This window comes from Primulina tabacum, chromosome 17 (genome assembly GCF_025594145.1).
Source record: "Primulina tabacum isolate GXHZ01 chromosome 17, ASM2559414v2, whole genome shotgun sequence".
In the NCBI taxonomy this organism is placed as follows: domain Eukaryota; kingdom Viridiplantae; phylum Streptophyta; class Magnoliopsida; order Lamiales; family Gesneriaceae; genus Primulina; species Primulina tabacum.
Genome location: NC_134566.1, coordinates 13,654,975 through 13,673,969, shown reverse-complemented (window position 1 = coordinate 13,673,969; position 18,995 = coordinate 13,654,975). Strand labels below are relative to the sequence as shown.

The following is an 18,995-nucleotide window of genomic DNA, read 5'->3' as shown; positions in this document are numbered from 1 at the left end:
TCGTAAACAATATCATGAAAATCAGAGTATTTAAAACATGCATAAAGTTATTAAAACATAGGCGGTCCTCGGGTTTAGCCTTCTGCACAGACCGAGCCGGATCATTAGTCCCCACCCATCGTCTCCTCATACTCGTTGTCACCTGCATCGATCAAGTTTAGTGAGTATAAAGACTCAACATGTATAAACTTCAAATAACAAGTAATACATAATAAAACCACATGCATCTTTAAAGTAGAACGTACATACTTAAACTTGAGCGTAATAACATAAACTTAGACGTGCCATCATCATAAAACTTTTCATAAACATACTTGCATCATACATACTTGAACATGCATAAACTTCATCATTTTTGTGAAGAGATATGTTTCAAAGCAAGTGACTCATACATAAATGTGCATGATCAGACTAAACCACAGTACTGGGCTGGTAGGGATGTCCACTACCGCATACATGAGATCCCCGATAATGCTTTACCTGGTGGATTGGTCCTTGGTCATGCTTTACCGCTTTTCAATCCTGATCTAAACTCAATCATGCTTTACCGGGGTTGAGAGGTCATCGGCCACGTTCACCGACTTCCAAACCCGTTCATAATTGGTCATAAGATATTTAACATACATCAAAAACATAAAATATTTTCTTTTGCACGTCGAACATACTTACATGGCGTTGAGGGATTCATTGGATCTCGCTTGGGGTCACTGATGCACATACTAACACAATTACATGCACTTAATTTTCATAACTTTGACGTAATAGTCGTGCCCACCACCCGAAGTAACAATTCATTTATGACGTTTTAACTCACTCGGGACTTGACCTTGTTTAATCCTCGTACTAAACCATGACATCGAACCCCGAAACAAATCTCTATATGAAGTTTGAATATTTCCCCAAACATGAAAGACATGGACCTAAATAGTGGTTTAAAAAGCCATGGACAAGCGCCTAGGCGTTGGGCCTTACTGTGCTGCGGCGCTAGGCTCTAGCGCCGCGACGCAAGAAGGGCTGCAGCCCTAGCGTTTGCGGCACCACCAGCCAGCGCCGCGGTGCTTCGGCACGCGAATGTCGGGCGCTGCAACGCTCCCCACAGAATGCTGCAGCGCTAGTTCTGCGCCAACTCGACCCCAAAAGCACAATTTTGATGCAAACTCTAAGCCATGCCCTATCAACTCGAACCGATGTAACGAGACTCAACTTAGGACGTTATGGCAATGTTTCAAACTCAAACAAATGTACCCAAAACAACGACGCAACACAACCCGTAAACACGACATTTTTACACCAAAACACTTCCTACGACTTCTAATGCATCCAAGTGCCTATCGACACAAAAACGAAGCACCAAAAATCATCCCAACATCATACTCATAATACTTAAACGCAGCAGTGATCATCCAATGGTTCCCAACGAAGCCTGCAACAAATAAACTTCAAGAACACGTCAAGAACACATTTTCAGAAAATTGCAGTTTGAGCAGTCCCACGAAAACGATCATAACTCACTCATTTCTTGTCCAAAAATTACGAATTTACTGTCAAATCGAAGTTATCAAAAATTAATACGTTTTATATGTTGAATTATTTTCCAGAAAATCGACCGAATTGTTTCAGTAATCGAAATGACAGCAGACACGTTTTTAGATCTAAAAATTTGGATCTAAAAATCATTTCAAACGTTTTTACTCCAACTTTTTCACAACATACATGGATTTTCACGCATAATAAACATCACAACACATAATATGACGAGATCGATGCAGAAACAATAGAATATACATGTCTTTGATCTTTAAAACTCTTGATACGACGATACCGAAGCGGGAAGGATGCGAGGGTCGAACCGGGACAACTCGAGACACGATTTTTTGTTGATAAAATCGAAGAGTGCTTGCTGAAATTTTGAAGGGAGGGGGCGGCTGCTGAAGGCTCATAGAACCCTAAATTTATTCTAAAAAAATTAAAATGAAAGCCAAGGAAATTGTTTGTGTGTGTGCATTAGCCGAAGTGCGTGTGTGTGTAAATGTGGGTGTGTGCGTGTAATTAGATGTTAAATTAGGGGAAATGTGCTTAATTAATAATTAAAAATGTTAATCCATACTAACTTTAATAAATCCCATAATTTAAAATAAAATGCACAAGTGGATATTCTTTAAAAGTTTAAAATCATAAAATCACTTAATAATTAAATTAGACTATTAAAATGCTAAAACTAATTAAATCATTTAAAATGTCACTTTCTTGACTTAAAAATAAAATAACACGTTTTAAAATCGTCCAAGTCATCGTCGGTCTCTTTTCCTCGATCACGCATCGAAAAATCGTCTGAAACATGAAACTCACGGAAACATTTTAATGTGTATCGCATAAACATAAATAATTTAAAATAATACAAATTCATAAATCATGCACCGCTAAAAATCATTTTAAACTTAGATAAATGATTTAAAAATTTAAATAAATGCATGGATTTTACGTGTACTGATTTTTGGGCTCTACATTGCATGTCCATATCTGGACAACAAATATCTGAATGTATGATTTCTAATATTTTTGTACTTCTCTTGGCACCCTTTTTAGACTTATTGGTTTGCTTTACCTTAATATAGTCCACACAAGTCTCAAAATCAGTAAAATCTAAAGTACTGAGTACTCCATCATTTACTAGTCTTTTAGTTCTCTCTCTGGAGATATGTCCCAATCTCCAATGCCGCCATAGTATAGAGGAATCTTCATTTATAACACATCTTTTAATACCTCCTTGAACATGCATAGTGGTGTTATTATTTTTTAAAAAAATAGAGAAAAAACCATCAATCATTGTACCATTTCTAATAAGATTTGATTTATAAAACAAATTTATTGATTTATCCAAAAACGGAAAGGAATAACCAAGAGGTACACGTTTTGAAACTGAAATTAAATTCCTAGAAAAACTAGGAACATAAAAGGTCTTTTTCAATTTTAAAATATAACAACTACTCAACACTAGACAACAAGTCCCAATAGACTCCACATGCGAAGACATCTTGTTTCCTGAATAGATAATTCGCTCATTTTTTATTGGCTTCTTTAGGTTTTGCATACCCTGCGAAGTATTTGTAACATGGATTGCAGAACCAGAATCAATCTACCATGTGTTATAAATCATATCAATCATATTAGATTCATAACATACAAATGAAGTAGGAATACCTTTCTTTTCAAGTCTTCATGTGTCCCATCTTTTTACAGAAAAAACACTTGGATTCTTTCTTAATACCAGGTTGAGATGGAATTATTCATTTACCTTTTCCTTGACTTTGGCTTGCTTCTTATACTTTCCTTGTGTAGTCATAAACACATTATGACTTGTTTCCATCAACAACCTTCCTTCCTCTTGAACACACATGATCATTAATTCATTGATTGACCATTTATCCTTATGTGTGTTGTAAGAAATTTTAAAGTGTCCATATTGTTGTGGAAGAGTGCATAAAATGTAGTGCACAAGAAAAATTTAGGACATTTTCACTTCAAGTGTCTTTAGTCGAGCAGCTATGTCCCGCATTTTCATTATGTGCTCTCGCACACCTCTCACACTGGTGAGCCTTAATTACGAGAATTACATAATTGGGGTGCTGGAAAGTGCTTTATCTGAAGACTAAAACTGTTCATCAATAGCCTTCAGTAATTCTTTTACATTATTATGTTGATCGACAGACCACGCATACCAGCATAGATTTGGTCTTTATGAACATTACGCAGAGTCGATTAGATCGCTCCTATTTTCATAAAGATCAACATCATCCGGAATATTGTTTTCAGTAATAGCAGATGGTTCGTCTTTCCATATAGCATAATCAATATACATCCACCTAGGGATGTAATCGAGTCGAGCCGAGACGAATTCTTGAATGTTTGAGCTTGGTTCGTTTATAATCGAGCCGAGCTCGAGCTTTATTTAACGAATATATGCATGGCTCACGAGCTTATTCAAACTTTTATCGAGCCTAAACAAGTTTAATCAATATGAATTATACATTTAAATTTTCATTAAATTAATTAAAAAGTAAATTATATATTTAAAGAAAAATATATTATTCTTATTAAAATTTATAAATTTATTATAATAAATAAATTTAATAGATTTTTCTATATATTTCATAAATAATATGCAAAATCAATAAATTAAATATCAAAACTATTATTTTTTCATCTAAAAGATTACTCATGAACTTACTAACGAACATGTTCACGAGCTAAGGAGCCGAATACTGTAAAGCTTGAGTTTGGTTTGTTTATCTTAACGAGCCTTATTAAATGAGCTCAAACGAGCTTTTATCGAATCAAGCTTCGAATAGCTCACAAACGGTTTGGTTCATTTACATCCCTACATCCACCCCAACTGAAAAAGAATTCTTTCTTTCCATATTTTATATTTATCGCCCTTTAGTTCGGGAATGCCACATTTTATATCAGAAAAACCCGCAGGTTGCATAACTGCACAAAATATTATATGCTTAAAATTTTGAGACAATATCATGTTTTATTAATATAATTCATGTTTTAAAATTTTAGTGACATAAAATTTGCATGTGGGCTAAAGTTTTCATTCGAGAAGATTTTTTCTGTAACTTTATGATAAAACTATGAAAATGTATTTTCCATAACTCTTGTGAGTAAAATAAGAAAAATATAATTTGATATTTTAACCTAATTAGTTATATAAATTTAATAAAAATCTTTGTGGGGTAAAATTTATTATTTTATATATCTTTAATTACAATTGATGTTCATTATGTGATCCAAATCCACTTAATGCATAATTTTTCATAATTAAAGATGATTTGGCTATTCCTAAGTTATTTAAAATTATACGGTTCACAGGACAAAATTTTGGCTTTACTTTAATACTTTATATAATAATTATTTAGTAACATAATCAACATTTTCCAAGAGTGCTTCCAGGAAAGATAGGTAGTGCTAAGACCCTTTAAATACCTAACTCCTAGTCAGAGCAACATTCCTCAGGGAGATCAGTGGCAAGTCAAGGCACTTTAAATCGATCTATGAAGAACTCATTCAGACCATGTTTTCTTATGTCACCTTATAATTATTATTCAACTTAATTATCCACATTTATGTGAATCTTTATAAACCAAATTTTTTTTGTTAAATAACTTTATATTCACATATGAACAAATACGTCCTCCATCAGTTTTTCTCTTCAATCAAGGTAGTGATAAAGTGAGGATCACATTTACGTGAAAATGTGGACTCCCATCAGTTTTTCTCTTTTATCAGAGTAATTATAAAGTGATTATTTGTTCATTTGTGACCATCTGAAATATTTTATTTTATAATATATATTCACATCTTACTTGATATGTTAATTTCAAATTATAAACAACTTAATATAATTTAATATGAACATAATGTGAATATTGATGTACCAATTATTTTTTAATATTATTTGCATTTTAAATTTCAAGAATAAATGCAAACATAATATTAAATTTGCATGTACATATCAAACACTTATTCATAATATTTGACATTATTTCTAACATGCAAAAATAATTTCTAAACATGTATTAGAAATTACTTCGAACTTGGAATTATTTTAATGTATACAAATTATTTAATCAAATGTTATATGTACACCGAATTATACATATAACTTAATAATATATTTATTATTATTATTTATATATAAAAATAATATATATATATATAATTATTATTTTCAATTTATTTTAAAAAATAAAAAAAATTAAGTTATCTACCGACAATTTTCACAATTGTCTTAAGTGAGTGGGTCTCGCATTTACTAATTTTGTAATAATACATTGCATGTAATTGAATGCACACTACACGTAAATGAATGAAAGCTATTTCATATATCTTTTTGGAATTCAGTTGCCGACAGTCATAAAATTTCGATGTCTTCTTCTTCATCATCTGAATGTTTTCTTGCTCTAAAATTTTGTTCTAAAAATTTTCTGATTTCATTTTCAAATTCAGAAACTTAATTTACTTTTCAGGACTTCAAGGAAGAATTTAAAAGTGCAACCGAGAACAAAATTATCAGGTAAGTTTCTTAATATTATTACGTTTGTCCTCAAATTTCAATTTTTTTACGTAAACTTTTAGAAATCAATTTCTTAAAGTTTATGATTTCCGATCTTCAAGCTTCTTAAACAAATTTCAAAAAGAAAATTTTCAAAATTTCATGATATCGGATTTTCAGAAAATGAAAACAAATATTTTCAAGGCAGAAATATCACGGTTCTGATATCAAATGTCAAAATTTTTCTAAAAAATCATGTTTCTTTGTATATATAAACATGATAAATAATATGCAGAAGCGAATCGAGTGTTACCTCCAGCCATTGAAAATTTTAAATTTATCTGTTTTTCCTCCGATTGATGATGCCGTCTCAATTGTAAAAAATTTGAAGTTGCATGTACTGTTCATAAAAAATGTTAGGTTTCTCGGCCGTCACCAATTCCTACACGCTACGTCTTTTAATATATGTCATATTTCTTACAACTATTACGTATAGCTCAAATATCAATGAATGGCTTGACTCCTACATATTTTGCAGTTCCAAAGGGTTTGTTTTATGTTTTAGATATTTTCTCTCACCTAGGCTTGAATGGCACGACCTGACTGGTGAATGTGCCGTCCTTCAATTTTTTTTCTAAAAAAAGCATCCATGCAGGAAAACTATGGAAGAAGGTCATCGGCACCTAGAAAGAGTAGCTCAATTGGAAGAGCCCGAGGATTCCAAAGAGCAAGAAGCCCACTACTTATTTCTTTTTTCCAGGTAGTCCGACTGTTAATCCATTGGTCTTGCAGGATTTTCGGTGGTTGTCACCATGATTGTTATTAGTTGATGGAGGAGACTAGTTGGTATGGCCATAGCTGATGCATGTGAATTGATGTAATAGTATTTAGTAATAGACACATATTTGATTTTGGTCCAGTCCAAGGATGAAAGGTGTGGGGACCCGGGCTCTAACTCAGTTCTTTTCGAAATTAATCGGATCTTTATTCAAAAAAAATGTGGGTTAAAATTTTGCTTTTTAACATTAAATCAATGTTTATAAACATGCACAAGGTCTTTCTTTATGTTGTTACAATAAACATAAATACATGTCTTATTCTTATACATTAATATATACAAACTAGTGTTTAATCCCAACTATAATCAAAATATAGTACATGTCTAGTAAAAGAAACCACTAGTGATCTGTTGCGCCCGAAGTCACCACGCTATCTCGATCTCTCATCTCTGTCGTGACCCTGATCCTGCCCCACCTGTTGTTATGCACACATACAGACATAACAATAGCCGGAAACTTCGGTGAGAACAAATCCCAGTATAAAACATGGTATACATGCATATACAAAATATAAATCATGAAGCATACTGTCATGAATAAAATCAAAAGTAATAGGTTCCATAGTCTATGAAACCAAATCAATATAAGCATGCAATTCAAATCAAATCATGTCTTGACTCGACTCGACTCTAGCTCTAGGGATTCCGGTGTGAATAAGACGTCACTGTCTGCCACCTACCCTCCCAATCGGGGTGACGGTACGTCTTATTCCTAGACTTCGGTCATGTCTGTATCGAATGTCTACAATCGGAGGAAGTCTGCTCCTATGCGTCGATACACCGAACATCTAGAAGTTTGGCAAGTCTGCCAATGACTCTCCTATCTTAAATGCTTGTATATAAATCAATATAAAGCACAACATAATAGGGTATAGAAATCTAGTATGTGATTTTGGGAAACTCAAGTCAAATCTAACTCGAGTTGTGCAATCCCGCATCAACATGAATTATACCTTTCCTCGTCGTAGTCTTTGTCTAGGTCGAAATCCCAATGTCGAAGCTATCAAAACAAATCTGAAATGACAGATACAAGAGGTTCTATATCAAGTTCCAACTCCAATCGACACATATATGATTCAATAATACATCTCGATACAATTTGACAGCATAACGGCGTAGCTTCTTGATACCGGTCCTATCAACACAACATAATCAATATCCGCAGCTCACAAGCCTTATTAGAACATAATATCAATTCTGAAATCTGTATATCTCAACTCAATATATGCTGAAAATCATAATAATAGCATGCGGTGTTCATTCTTCGATCCAGTTGCATTTCCACAATCACTATAATCATAAGAACATACAAAATCTCCATCATATCAAACTTCCTCCAACATCTATATTTCAGAACAAGCTGAAAGTTAGCAATACTTACATCCTCTTGTAGCTTTTGATGCAAGGAGCACAAATCTATGTTTGGATTGAAATTTGGTTGGTTGGATGTTGCACAATCTAATTTCTAAGACATGATGAATACTTGAGCTTTCATGGAGTTCCTCTCGATTCTCATTCTGTTGAGGAAGGGTGAATGAAAGACAACACACCTTATATGCATGTCCAAGGACACATGCTTTATTCTTCAATCAACACGTATGACCGCGGGTGCGCTGCTTCTTAGACCGCGGGTGTGCTCAACCTTCGGCATGCCATCCAACAATTTAGAGCAGTCGAACGCGGGTGCGGTCACTTCTGCACCGCCGGGGCGGTGTTGGTTCGTACAAAATTCTCCAACCTACTGCCCATCAACCGCGAGTGCAGTAGGTGTCTAGGCGCGGGTGCGCTGACTCTACTGTAATCAACATGAAACCCTACTGTCCAACAACCGCGGGGGCGGTAGAAAAGTTGGCGCGGGTGCGGTGGCTCATCAATGAAACATTTCATAATTTCATTCTATCAACCTACAATTCTTGGGCATTACATTTCTCCCCCTCTTAGACATGAGTTCGTCCTCGAACTCGTAAGCAATCAATCAAAGCAAATGAAAGAAGCAATATAATCAAAATTGGATAAATACTCACATCATGAAAATAGCTCGGGATATCTCTGTCTCATCTCTGATTCTGTTTCCCAAGTCGCTTCTTCAGTGTCATGACGACTCCACTGGACTTTCACTAGCGGAATAGTCTTCGTTCTTAGCTGCTTTTCTTTTCGATCCAGAATCTGCAATGGTTGCTCAAAATAACTGAGTGTGTCGTCAAGCTCGGCCTCGTCAGGCTGAATGACATGAGAAGCATCAGGCATGTATCTACGCAGCATCGATATATGAAAAATGTCGTGTATCCCATATAAAGAAGGAGGAAGAGCAAGTCGATATGCTCGATCACCAATCTTTTCTAGAATCTCGTAAGGACCGATGTATCTAGGAGATAACTTTCCACGTTTGCCAAATCTGACAACGCCTCTGAAAGGAGAAATCTTCAAAAATACTCTGTCTCCCTGCTCAAATACTAACGGTCTACGTCTGATGTTCGCATATTGGGCTTGCCTATTCTGTGCCGTCTTCATCCTCTTCTGAATAATCTTCACCTTCTCAGTCATTTCACGAATCATATCAGGCCCAAGTTCTGGTACCTCAGATATATCATCCCAATACAGAGGAGATCTGCACTTCTTGCCATATAATGCCTCAAACGGTGCCATCTCGATGCTTGTCTGATAACTGTTTTTGTACGAGAATTCACAAAGTGGTAGTGAATCTTGCCAACTAGTGCCAAAGTCTAGCACTACAGCTCTCAGCATATCCTCTAAAGTCTGGATATTCCGCTCTGACTGTCCGTCTGTCTGGGGATGATAAGCAGTGCTTAGATGCAATGTCGTACCTAAAGCCTGCTGTAAACTGTGCCAAAAATGTGAAGTGAATCGGGGATCACGATCTGATACGATAGACTTCGGCACACCATGCAATCTGACTACCTCTCTGATATAAATCTCAGCCATCTGATCATGTCGATATGTCATTCTGTACGGAATAAAACAAGCTGATTTGGTCAATCTGTCAATAATGACCCAAATCGCATCACAGCCCCGGGATGATCGTGGTAACTTCGTAACGAAATCCATGAAAATGTGATCCCATTTCCATTCAGGAATAGCTAAACTCTGAAGTAGACCTCCGGGCTTCTTCCTCTCGGCCTTCACCTGCTGGCAATTCAAGCACTTAGACACCAACTCTGCAATATCTGACTTCATCTGTTTCCACCAGAATTGTGTCTTTAGGTCGTTGTACATCTTTCTGCCACCAGGATGAATACTAAACCGACTACCGTGCGTTTCTGACATAATCTGTTGTTTCAAATCTGAAACATCTGGCACTACAAGCCGATTATTCACATACAGAACATGATTACGTACCTGATATTCTGACAGATGTCCTGATCGGACCATCTCAATAGATTTCTGAACATTCGGATCGCTTGTTTGTGCTTCTTTGATCCTCATAATCAAATCTGGTTCAACTTGAATGGTAGCAAGTCGTAGTGGTCTACTATCTGTATCAAATGCTAATCCAGACAAACAGCAATCTTCAACTAAATTCGAAACACCTATCGTCGATAAGGATAAAGAACATACATTTCGACTCAAGGCATCTACTGCTGCATTTGATTTCCCTGGATAGTATTTGATCTCGCAATCAAAATATTTCAGTAGATCAAGCCATCTACGCTGCCTCATATTCAATTCTGATTGAGAAAACAGGTACTTCAGACTCTTGTGATCCGAATAGATCTCAAATTTTTTGCCATACAGATAATGACGCCAGATCTTTAGTGCAAATACAATGGCCGTCAATTCAAGATCATGAATTGGGTACCGAGTCTCGTGAGTCTTCAACTGTCTCGAGGCGTATGCGATCACATGTCCTCGTTGCATAAGAACACATCCTAACCCTCTGTGGGATGCATCACAATATACAACGAACTCACCAGTACCTGAAGATATCGTCAATACTGGAGCACTGGTCAGCCTCTTTTTCAACTCTAGAAAGCTAAACTCACAATCTTCAGACCACACAAATGGCATATTCTTCTGTGTCAACTGGGTAATTGGCTTCGCAATCCTGGAGAAATCTTTGATGAATCGTCAGTAATATCCTGCCAGACCCATGAAACTGCGTATCTCTGGCACAGAAGTCGGTCTAGGCCAACTGATCACAGCTTCAACTTTACTCGGATCTACCGAAATACCGTCTCCAGATATAATATGACCCAAGAAGACAACATGTTTCAACCAGAACTCGCACTTGGACAGTTTAGCATACAGTCTTTCATTTCTCAGTGTCTGCAATACAATTCTTAAATGCTCTGCATGCTCATTCTTATTCTTGGAATACACCAAAATATCATCAATAAACACAATAACAAACTCATCCAAATACCTCTTAAAGACGCGGTTCATCAATCCCATAAACACCGCTGGAGCATTCGTTAAACCGAAAGGCATGACAATAAATTCGTAATGTCCATACCTGGTTCGGAATGCTGTCTTCGATATATCAACATCTCTAACTCTCAGCTGGTGATATCCCGATCTCAAATCAATCTTAGAATAAACAGTTGATCCCTGCAACTGATCAAATAAGTCATCAATGCGAGGCAAAGGATACTTGTTCTTTATCGTTGCCTTATTCAGTTGCCTGTAATCGATACACAATCACATCGAACCATCTTTCTTTCGCACAAATAGCACTGGTGCGCCCCAAGGAGATACACTGGGTCTGATATATCCCTTGGCTAGCAAATCTTCTAACTGTGCTTTCAATTCTTTCTACTCAATAGGTGACATTCTATACGGAGCTCTCGAAATAGGAACGGTACCTGGAACAAGATCTATGCTGAAATCTATCTCTCGGGCTGGAGGTAACCCTGGAATCTCGTCAGGAAATACATCTGCAAACTCCCGTACTACTGGCAAATCTGCCAATGCCGGGCTCGATTTCTGTAGATCTACAGAATAGACAAGGAATCCCTCTGCTCCTTTCTGCAACAATCTACTCATAGTCAGAGCAGACACTAAGGGAATCCGAGATCTTGAACCCTTACCGTAGAATTTCCATTCGTCAGCCATCTCTGGTCTGAACCTGACAATCTTCTGGAAACAATCTACAGTGGCTCTGTACTTGGTTAACATGTCAATCCCAACAATACAATCAAAATCAGATAGACCAAGTACAACACAATCTAGCTCAATCTCGTGACCTTCAAACTGTAGCATGCAATGTCTAACTGAAGTCACAGATATCAAACCACTTCCCAACGGAGAAGAAATAGACACTACAGTAGACAATGACTCGACATGCAATGCATGTGTCAATGCAAAATGTTCAGAAATGAATGTATGAGATGCACCTGTGTCTATCAACACATATGCAGGATAACCGCAAAGAAAACAGTTACCTGCAATCACATCATCTGGCGCATCCTGGGCCTGCTCCTCTGTCAGTGCGAACACTCGAGCCTGCTGTCTGGGAGGTTGGCTCACTGTCTAGCTACCTCTGGCTCGGGACTAGGATGGTGTAGGTGGCGGCTAGAAGGAATGAACAGATGATGCTTGCCGCTCCGGCTGAGATACTGAAACAGATGCCCCAATACTCTGAGCTTGCTGTGCACCTCTCTGTGGACAGACTCTGGCAAAGTGTCCCTGCTGTCTACAAATATTGCATCGGCCCATGACTCCCTGACACTACTTAGTGGCATGCCTGCCACCACAAGAACTGCAATAAACACCAGTATACTCTGCACTCTGGCCAGGACCTCTCTGTCGTGACCCCACTGGAGCTCGATGAACTGCTCCCTGATTTCTTGAATTGTTTGCCCTTGGCTTTCAGAAATTCCTTCTTGCCACTACTACTGCTTCCACTATCAAATCGAGGAGGAGATGGTGGAAACTGTGCGGCGGGCTGTGGCTGTCTCTGACTCTGAGCACTATAGGAAGCTCCTCGCTGCCTAATCAAGCCAGCCTCTGCTCCTTTCGCTCTGTTCAGTGCATCAGAAAAGGTGTTGGGTCGTCCCGTGTTCACCAAAGTAAAGATGTCAGGGTTTAAGCCATTGATGAACTAGTCCGCGACCGCCTCGTCATTTCCTGCCACATTTGGCGCAAATTGAAGAAGGAAGAAAACTTGGCAACATACTCTTCTATGTTCCATTGCCCTTGTCTCAAGTTGGAAAATTCTGCCCCTTTATCTTTTCGATAGGAGACTGGAAAGAAACGCTGATAAAATTCATCTTTGAATACCTTCCAAGTAATATCGATACCTCTATGCTCCAATGCTCGTTTCATTGTAAGCCACCGACTCTTGGCCACTTCTTGCAACTGATGCCCAATTAATTTCACTCTCCGTTCATCTGTATAAGCAAGAGATTCAAACAGCATCTCTATATCGTCTAACCAGCTCTCACAATCCACTGCAGTCTCCGTGCCCTTCAAGGTAGGTGGATGGAATGATGGAAACCTCTTCAACATAGTCTCCATCGGTGTCGCAGTCACGTCCATCTGAGTACCCGACGTACTACCCTGTTCTGGCACTTGTCCTGCAGCTGGTTGTGGTATTCTTCTAGGCGGCATATCTGATTATCAAACAGATTAGTACACAGTCTATATACAATCTGTCTCAGTCCTCCTCCGATCATATACCTCTGACCCAGAATCGGTTATGATTCAGTCCTTACAATTACATGCTGCAATCAAACTCAGATAATAATACAACATGTAATCGAGAAAGCAATAAATCATGCTAGCACATCATAAAGCAAGGAAAAAAGACTCATCTACCCCGCTCATTCTACTCTATCTCAGTCTAAAGGATCTATCGCTCTGATACCATCTGTTGTGGGGACCCGGGCTCTAACTCAGTTCTTTTCGAGATTAATCGGATCTTTATTCAAAAAAAATGTGGGTCAAAATTTTGCTTTTTAACATTAAATCAATGTTTATAAACATGCACAAGGTCTTTCTTTATGTTGTTACAATAAACATAAATACATGTCTTATTCTTATACATTCATATATACAAACTAGTGTTTAATCCCAACTATAATCAAAATATAGTACATGTCTAGTAAAAGAAACCACTAGTGATCTGTTGCGCCCGAAGTCACCACGCTATCTCGATCTCTCATCTCTGTCGTGACCCTGATCCTGCCCCACCTGTTGTTATGCACACATACAGACATAACAACAGCCGGAAACTCCGGTGAGAACAAATCCCAGTATAAAACATGGTATACATGCATATACAAAATATAAATCATGAAGCATACTGTCATGAATAAAATCAAAAGTAATAGGTTCCATAGTCTATGAAACCAAATCAATATAAGCATGCAATTCAAATCAAATCATGTCTTGACTCGACTCGACTCTAGCTCTAGGGATTCCGGTGTGAATAAGACGTCACTGTCTGCCACCTACCCTCCCAATCGGGGTGACGGTACGTCTTATTCCTAGACTTCGGTCATGTCTGTATCGAATGTCTACAATCGGAGGAAGTCTGCTCCTATGCGTCGATACACCGAACATCTAGAAGTTTGGCAAGTCTGCCAATGACTCTCCTATCTTAAATGCTTGTATATAAATCAATATAAAGCACAACATAATAAGGTATAGAAATCTAGTATGTGATTTTGGGAAACTCAAGTCAAATCTAACTCGAGTTGTGCAATCCCGCATCAACATGAATTATACATTTCCTCGACGTAGTCTTTGTCTAGGTCGAAATCCCAATGTCGAAGCTATCAAAACAAATCTGAAATGACAGAAACAAGAGGTTCTATATCAAGTTCCAACTCCAATCGACACATATATGATTCAATAATACATCTCGATACAATTTGACAGCATAACGGCGTAGCTTCTCGATACCGGTCCTATCAACACAACATAATCAATATCCGCAGCTCACAAGCCTTATTAGAACATAATATCAATTCTGAAATCTGTATATCTCAACTCAATATATGTTGAAAATCATAATAATAGCATGCGGTGTTCATTCTTCGATCCAGTTGCATTTCCACAATCACTATAATCATAAGAACATACAAAATCTCCATCATATCAAACTTCCTCCAACATCTATATTTCAGAACAAGCTGAAAGTTAGCAATACTTACATCCTCTTGTAGCTTTTGATGCAAGGAGCACAAATCTATGTTTGGATTGAAATTTGGTTGGTTGGATGTTGCACAATCTAATTTCTAAGACATGATGAATACTTGAGCTTTCATGGAGTTCCTCTCGATTCTCATTCTGTTGAGGAAGGGTGAATGAAAGACAACACACCTTATATGCATGTCCAAGGACACATGCTTTATTCTTCAATCAACACGTATGACCGCGGGTGCGTTCAACCTTCGGCATGCCATCCAACAATTTAGAGCAGTCGACCGCGGGTGCGGTCACTGCTGCACCGCCGGGGCGGTGTTGGTTCGTACAAAATTCTCCAACCTACTGCCCATCAACCGCGGGTGCAGTAGGTGTCCAGGCGCGGGTGCGCTGACTCTACTGTAATCAACATGAAACCCTACTGTCCAACAACCGCGGGGGCGGTAGAAAAGTTGGCGCGGGTGCGGTGGCTCATCAATTCAACATTTCATAATTTCATTCTATCAACTTACAATTCTTGGGCATTACAAAAGGCAACCAAAATATGAGTTGCCTGAAATTGTTCAAATGAATGTTCAACCACGGGCGTGAAATTAGATTACGTGAAGTTATTTGATGCTTGTTTTTTTAAAAAAAATCAAAATAAAAACATGATCAAATTTAAGAGACGTGTCATTTCTATATGCAATTATTCCATTTGCTTTATATATAATAAAGGGATACGAGAACACATGAAACATTGTATTCATGATGTAAGAATGATGTGAAATGTGTGACTGAGATTGAATTATGTCCAACAACCACAGGATAGCCACCACGACTACTTAAAAGTCATGATTGTTTATTCAACACTTGGGGGGATGGATGCTATATGTTTGATCTAGCCCGCATTCTGGTCTAAATACGTGCCACGTGGCGTGCATATTTCCATATAAAGAATAGTACTTGCAATATATATATTTAAACGTACACTACACTACACTACATGGTTTGTTTTTTCACCACACAAAGACTGCTATATTGATCCGTAAACATCAACCATGTATTCTGATTTCATTTCTTATTCTCTTTCCCACTTGCCAAAATTAAACAAAGAACTGGCTTTTTTACTTCTCTTTTGAATTTTTTTAAGATCATGTTTGGTTTTAGTGATATTGTGGGATTGTGAGTTTTTTTTTTTTTTGGGTTTTATTCCATGTTTAGTACGTTTTTTTAACAAAACCACAGTATCCCTCATATTTGTTATTAGTTGTGTTTAAAGTTGGGTAAATAAAGCTTCCACAACCAAAAATGTCCTTTGCACCAGTAAGACCAACATTCACTTTCCTTCTCTCCTTTATAATTATAATTCATTTAAAGAGATTGTCTGTGAGATGGATCAAACATGTCGATATTCACAATAAAAAATAATACTCTTAGCATAAAAAGTAATAATTTTCATGGATTACCCAAATAAGATATCTGTCTCAAAAAATACGACCCGTGAGACCATCTCACACAAGTTTTTTCCTCGTTTAAAAGGGTAATTTGATCATAGAATTAAAAGATTCTTAATTTAAAAATCATACTAAACATAATACTATTTACTACCACATATTACATTTTATTGTCAAACATTTATTTACCAATCATTCAATAATGGAACCAAACGAAACGAGCGCGGTAAGAATATTAGTTTGACAAAAACTTGTGTGAGACGATCTCACAAGTCGTATTTTGTGAGACGAATCTCTTACTTGAGTCATCCATGAAAAAATATTACTTTTATGCCAAGAGTATTACTTTTTATTTTGAATATCGGTAGGATTGATCCGTCTCGCAGATATAGATTCGTGAAACCGTATCACAAGAGACCTAGTTTTGGTTGAGGTATCCAAAATAAACAAGTATCGGAGTATGCATGAACCAACACCTGGAATTAAAAAGACAAAATGGCCGTCGATAAAGTTAAACAAAGTAAGTATAAAAGTAAAACATGAATCATCATGATTAATTGTGCTTGAGAGTTGTGGGTTCGAGGGGAAACAGCTGTGTGTGGACAGTGACTGGCGTTGATATTTTTATTTTCAGAGAGGGTCGTTGTTTTGTGGTGTATAATAAAATAATAATGATGATTATATTATAATATATGGATGTAAATTATATATGCCCTTTCAACATATATATATATATATATATATAGGGATTGATCGTGTCGTTGTGTCATTATGTAGCTCAACCATTTGATCGTATTTGTTCCATGCAATTCTGAAGATGATCCTACATTCTGTCTGCAAATCTTTTTCTTGAATCTCCGGCATAGTCGGACCCTTTCTCCTACCACCACCATTCCTTTTCGACTTCCAATTTTCACTCTCACACCGCACAGTCTTTCTACTTCCCCGCTCTGTCCTTTCTTATTTACGTCTAGTACGATCTAACCACAACCACCTTCATTTTTTCATCATGGAACCTCGAATCTGTGAGCTCTGCGATGCGGAGGCCGTCGTATTCTGTCCTTCAGACGCCGCATATCTCTGCTGGACCTGCGATGCTCAAGTTCACCAGGCTAACTTCCTCGTCGCTCGCCATTTTCGGCACCCACTAATCCGTACTCAACCTGGAGATCATGACGATGGACTCGATTCACTGTCATCTTCGAATTCTTCTTCCAAGGAGTGCTCCTTCGCCTGCAGGAAGAAATCGTGTTCTTCGTCGTCTGTAGGAGAGTTGAAGATTCAACATGCAAATCCTAGGCCGCCGGTGTGTTATTTCAAGACTGAAGGCATTTTCTTGAATTGGATCCGTAAGCTTGGCGTGGGTGGTGAGGAGGACGTAGGGATTGCTTGCAGGGCGTTCAACGTGTGTTTGGATCGGTGGAAGGGTTGGCCTCTCCGCTTGTGCCTTGCGGCGTCTCTATGTTTGGGGTTGAGGGCCAAGTCGGTGATCACCTGGCAAGTCCTGAAGAGGCTTGAACAGTTATCCGGCGTTCCGGCGAATCTCATATTAGCGGCGGAGTCCAAGCTGGAACTGAGAGGTGGCCGGCGGCGGCGGCGGGTGGAGCTGGAAGAGGGTTGGGCTGAATGCTAGTGTTCTCTAAAATGAACAAAAGAATCTGAAAATTAAAATTGGTGTGTAATTTTTGTGTGGTTCCGATTACACATTTTCTACTTTATTATTATGAACACTAAGATAATTTTATATTTATATTATTATTAAATATCAATGAAGGGAATAGTATCGCATTTCATTTGGAGTTAACAATATAATTTTGTTGAACCAACAAGCAGTGGATCAAAAAATCCAGTGATCTCATCAACTCAATACTATACGTGTGTTGGGTTATGAATTATAATCAATCATCTATATATTATGGTTGAATGAGTATACATGTATCATATATTGAGCGGATAAATATACTATAATCATGACATGATCACTCACTGAGACATTATGATTGAATATATGTGTCATGTCTTGAATATATGTTAAATAACATGACAAAACCGTAATAGATTGTGCTCATTAATATATATATATATATATATATATATATATATATTACTATTATAAATATATAACTTTGAATGGTAAATTAACATGTATGTCTTTTCAATAATAATAATCATTAATATATGTCTATTTGTTTGTTTGTTTTTCGTGTATTAATTAATGCAATCTAAAATATATTGAATAAAAATGAAATTTAATCTTTATTTTTTGGAATGAAATTTATACTTTATTTTTATATATAAAAAATATTATATCTTTATTGAAATTCAAAATAAATAGAAGAATAATAAAATTGACATTTCATTTTTCAAAAATAAATTATATCTTTATTTTAAAAATAATTATTTTTGTTCGATTTATCAGTTTTTCCTTTTCGTTTGATTTATGAACTCTATTTTATTTTTTTGGATGTTTTTTTTCTTTATTTCTATTTTTCTATTAATTAATAATTTTAAATAAATCGAATGAAAATAAAGTTTAGACTCTTGCTCAAAATTTTAT

At 36.9% G+C, this 18,995-nt stretch overlaps 1 protein-coding gene and 1 long non-coding RNA gene across 2 annotated transcripts; both read left to right on the top strand.

Annotated features, from left to right (window-relative positions):
- Window positions 1–6,615: 6,615 nt before the first annotated feature.
- On the top strand, window positions 6,616–15,584 carry LOC142532077 (uncharacterized). Its single transcript, XR_012816476.1, has 2 exons — window positions 6,616–6,992; window positions 15,536–15,584. It is a non-coding gene; the product is annotated as an uncharacterized LOC142532077 (long non-coding RNA).
- A 1,585-nt stretch (window positions 15,585–17,169) lies between these two features.
- On the top strand, window positions 17,170–18,229 carry LOC142531096 (B-box zinc finger protein 32). Its single transcript, XM_075637126.1, has one exon. The coding sequence runs from the start codon at window positions 17,448–17,450 to the stop codon at window positions 18,069–18,071; it is 624 nt and encodes a 207-aa protein (XP_075493241.1). The 5' UTR covers window positions 17,170–17,447; the 3' UTR covers window positions 18,072–18,229.
- Window positions 18,230–18,995: the final 766 nt, after the last annotated feature.

Bases quoted from the DNA above. Each gene is read 5' to 3' on its own strand.
- LOC142531096 (XM_075637126.1), top strand. From the start codon at position 17,448: ATGGAACCTCGAATCTGTGAGCTCTGCGATGCGGAGGCCGTCGTATTC.